At 35.1% G+C, this 4,387-nt stretch overlaps 1 protein-coding gene across 2 annotated transcripts; it reads right to left on the bottom strand.

Annotated features, from left to right (window-relative positions):
• Positions 1–505: 505 nt before the first annotated feature.
• Positions 506–3,846, bottom strand: LOC126747856 (uncharacterized). 2 transcript variants are annotated; one of them, XM_050456758.1, is made up of 3 exons: positions 3,714–3,846; positions 2,456–3,657; positions 506–639 (listed from the first exon to the last, which is right to left on the bottom strand). In XM_050456758.1, exon 2 carries the CDS (start codon positions 3,650–3,652, stop codon positions 2,588–2,590), a length of 1,065 nt encoding a protein of 354 aa, XP_050312715.1. In that variant the 5' UTR covers positions 3,653–3,657; positions 3,714–3,846; the 3' UTR covers positions 506–639; positions 2,456–2,587. The 2 variants fall into 2 exon arrangements, with proteins under 2 accessions (XP_050312715.1, XP_050312716.1); XM_050456759.1 differs by having other exon boundaries at positions 2,456–3,835.
• Positions 3,847–4,387: the final 541 nt, after the last annotated feature.

The raw sequence follows: 4,387 nt of genomic DNA, 5'->3' as shown, positions 1-4,387 counted from the left end.
AAACGGTATTTTTAAACATGGTTGAATTTTATTGATGCCGGAAGTTTTAATTGCGTCAGTTATAAAAATTTGTAAACCTATTGAATTCTCTAAAATATTTGATATTCTGATTAAAGATATCGTTTGCACTCTATGGCCTGTTACAAGTGATAAAAGTATGACTAATTTACACGTTAACTGTTTGATTGTTAGTTTTTCGTTTGGGCCCAAATCTTTAAAATAATTTATGACTTGTGCCGGGTCCCAAGTGTTATTGTATTTAGGCGCCGACGGGTTTATTTTTGAAATTGCCTTCATAAAACGTGATACCCTTGAGTCGGTTTCAATATGATTTTGCAAAATTAGGCTTAAAGCCGATTTATGTGAATTCATTGTGCCGTATCTGTAGTTTCTTGTTTCAAAAATGTTTTGGAAAAATTGTATGACGTGTGGAATTGTAGGATTATAGAGTGATATCCCGTTTACTTGACAGAATTCCCACCAAAGTTTATACGTCGACTCGTATTGTTTTATTGTCGATGGAGTTATTGATTTTAACATTGTATTTATTGCACATTCAGGTATTTGCTTTTGCTTAAATCCCTCGGTGATAATTTCGCAGCCACCAGGATAAGGCTTTTTGCAAGGGGATGTTGATCTCTGGAAGGAGAAACCAGAAGATTATTATTTGGTCCCAAATACATTTCTTTTTGTTTTAGTTTTTCAAAAAGAGGATACCACGGTTGGCTAGGCCACCATGGCACTACTATTATTCCTTCGGCTCTATCTGCTATAATTTTATTGAGTGTTCTAAGAATTAAAGAAAAGGGTGGAAATGCATAAAAACATGTAAACTTATCCCATTGTAGTGTAAATGCATCTACTGCTAAAGAATCAGGGTCTTGTTTCCAAGACACATATTTTTTACATTTGTGGTTAAAACATGATGCAAAAAGGTCAATGTCTGGGTGTCCGAATTGCGATGTAATTTGGTTAAAAAATGATTGAGATAAGGACCATTCGGTGTCTGATGACATCAGTTTTCTAAATGCTTTGTCAGCCTCATAGTTTTCTGATGATGCAATGTATGATGCGAACAACCAGATATTGCGTTTTTCACACCATTGCCAGATTTCTTTTGCAAGATTCGCAAGGTTTTTATATTTAATGCCGCCCATTTTGTTTATATACGATAAAGCCGTTGTATTGTCTGTCCGTATTAAAACTGATATATTTTCCATATTTTTGGCAAAACATTTTATGCCACAAAAAATTGCTGATAACTCTAATTCATTTATGTGTTTATTTCTATGCATTTCATCCCACCAGCCGTTGGCTGTTACATTATTTGAATATGCGCCCCAGCCTGTTAAAGACGAGTCTGTAAAAATTACCATATCGAAGAAATCAAATTTTACCTTATTATTGGCGCCTAAAATATTATTAAACCACCAAAGAAGATCTTTAAGTGCCTCTGCACCCAATTTCATAGTGGCATTATAATTTTTGTTATTTGCCTCGAGAGCGATGTATTTGTCCCTTTCAAGTGCCTTGGTATATAACCAACCATATTTTATGGCTGGACAAACAGATATTAATATACCACAAAGTCGAGCGACATCTCGAATTTTATGAACCTTATTAATTATTTGAAATCGTTGTAATTTTTAATTTTAAAACGCTTTTCTTCTGGTAATTCAAGCAACATTTTTTCACTATTATAAATAAATCCAAGAAAGGTTTGTTTAGTTTTTGGCGTTATACTACTTTTCTTGTAATTTATAAGAAAACCTAATTTTCCTAAAAGCTTTATTGTGTAAATGGTATTACTTTGGCACTCCTCATAGGTATTTCCAAAAATTAAAAAATCATCTAAATAATTTACACAACATATTAGCCGTTTTCTAATAGTTTTAACAACAGGTTTAATTAATTTTGTAAAACAATAAGGTGCAGAAGACAGGCCAAATGGTAGACAAGAAAATTCATACAGTTGATTTTTATATGAAAATCTCAAATATTTCCTGTGTTTTTTGTTGACGGGAAGCAAAAAATAGGCATCTTTTAAATCTATAGTTGTCATAAAGCAGCCATTTTGTAGTAATTTCATGGCTGTTCTAAAATCCTCCATTTTAAAATGCGATGCCTTTACGAATGAATTGAATTCACGGAGATTTAAAATAAACCTTTTTTCTCCATTTAGCTTGTCCCTGAGAAAAATTGGAGAAATAAATTGATTTCTTGTTGTAATAGATTTTTTAATAGCCCCCATGTTAAGTAATTTTTCTATTGCTAGATTTATAAAATGCTGGTCTTGCTGACCAAATTTTTGCATAGGGATTTTCCCTTGATAAGGCATTTTTGCAAAAGGGATGGTATAACCATTTAGCCAAGATAATAATAATTTACTTGACGTAATATTTTGCCACTGTTGTCTGAAAAATTTTAAACGGCCTGCCAAAACAGTAGTACTTACGTTTATTTCCTCTTTCTGTATTGTCGGTTCGGAAAATCTGGGTTCGAGAAGTGTCCCTTTTGTGATCCCATCGGCTCTCGTCGTCGATAGGATGGGCGAGCCCTGTTTAAAGGACCGGTGTTAGTATTGCGGCTAGTGATGTTGACCCCCCCCCCTTTTCTTGGGGTATTTATTATTATAGGCTGTGGGTGTATATTGTACTTTACTTTGGGATGTTGTGGGTATCAATCTTAGATCTTTACTTGTCCTTTCCAATGATTTTGCCTCTTTAACCTTTTCTGTCAGGTCTGAGCCAAACAGAAAATTTAATGGTTTGGTTTTTTCCACAGCCTCCTTGACAGATTTACTTAAGCTAGGGGTTATTAGATTGCGTCTAACCATTGTTATATTGTATTGTAAGTCCGTCAATATGCGCCCAGAATCGCTTAAGTACTCTAGAAGAGTTTCTTTTATTCCCTTTGGAATCTCTTTATCTGCCAATATAACCTCCATTCCCTTTGAAAGGGCAACTAGACCTTTGGATAGCTGGGTTTGTTGGCCTTGTAAATTTTTATCCCTATTAGAATTAGAATTAGACAGAATATTTAATATTTCTGGGTTAACTTCCGGTGGAGCCATCGCTTCACAATTAGAAGGAAGCACATATTTGTTTAGCAACGTAAGCTTTTCTTCCTTCTCTAAACCATTTATTAAGAGATGGCTCCATCTAGAAGTTAAGGCTGGATGAAGTACAGCATTTGCCTCAGGATTTTGCTCTGGATCCTTTCCTAAGATCTTTATAAGGTCATCTGATATATCCACATCGTTATGAATTTCTAATTCTGGCGACGCAGGTCTAGGTTCAGTAAGGTTAGGGGGTTCAATGGAAGTCACATCTCGCAGACTGTGATCATCCAATTCAAGAATGTGATTCGCCGAACCTTGAGAGATTCGATCTTCACTATTTTGTCGAGACATCGAGCCTCTCCGGCTACGATTATCTCTTTGTCGCCTTAGGCTGTTCGATCTAGACCTTGATCTGGTTCTTGATCTACGTTCAAATACGGATCTACGGTCAAATGATCTGCGATCATTTGACCCTGAACGCTGTCTGTGTCTACGTTTCTTTTTATGAATTTTCCGTTCTAGTTTTTTAATTTTTTTGAGTAACTCCTTGTTCGAAATTTCATTTTCGGAATCGCTAGACTCGGAAACCATTTTTACTAAAAAAAAAAAAGGCTAAAAACCAAGAAACAATAATTGTAGAATTTGTACTTACATTTTTTGATTTTGAAATATTTATCCAAATAAAAAATACACACCTTGTTCACATGTACACACACGCCACAGGGTAAAAGTCTTGAATCAGCGGTTTAATTCCCGCGCCGCGGTATCGATGAAATTTAATCCGGTATTATAAGCGGAAGCACTAAAAGGCGAATGAGAAATAGTTACAGCAAGTGGGCCGGGGAGTCGGGGAACGACATAAAAACTTTCAATTTAGTGACGTGGGCACGACAGAGGCGTACTACATGGTGAATAAGTGATATAGAGGAATGGACGCTGAAATATAATAAAATTTATTATATCATTATCGAAATTATTTTGGGATATTTGTAAATTAATTCGTTTCTTTTTTTCAAACAAAATTTTAATTTTGGGAATTGCCGGGGAATGTAAAACAACAGATATTATTATTTGGTTTAACCCGTAATTAACTGGTGTCTCAACGATCGGTATACCTACAATAGGATTTTGTTCAGCATTGGTATGAACAGTGTCGTCATTAGGAATATCAGGTTGCACTATATCGTCTGTGTTTTCGACGGGAAGACTTTCAGTGCCTTCGTTTGTTTAGGGGCATTGATCTGTAGGGTCATGTTGCACAATCATTGAAATATTGTCTTGGTCAGGGTTTTCATTTTCTGGGTTTAAATTTTCGGAATTTTGAAG

This window comes from Anthonomus grandis, chromosome 20 (genome assembly GCF_022605725.1).
Source record: "Anthonomus grandis grandis chromosome 20, icAntGran1.3, whole genome shotgun sequence".
NCBI lineage: Eukaryota > Metazoa > Arthropoda > Insecta > Coleoptera > Curculionidae > Anthonomus > Anthonomus grandis.
Note: the sequence above shows the minus strand (reverse complement) of the source record. Positions and strands in the feature narration are given on the sequence as shown.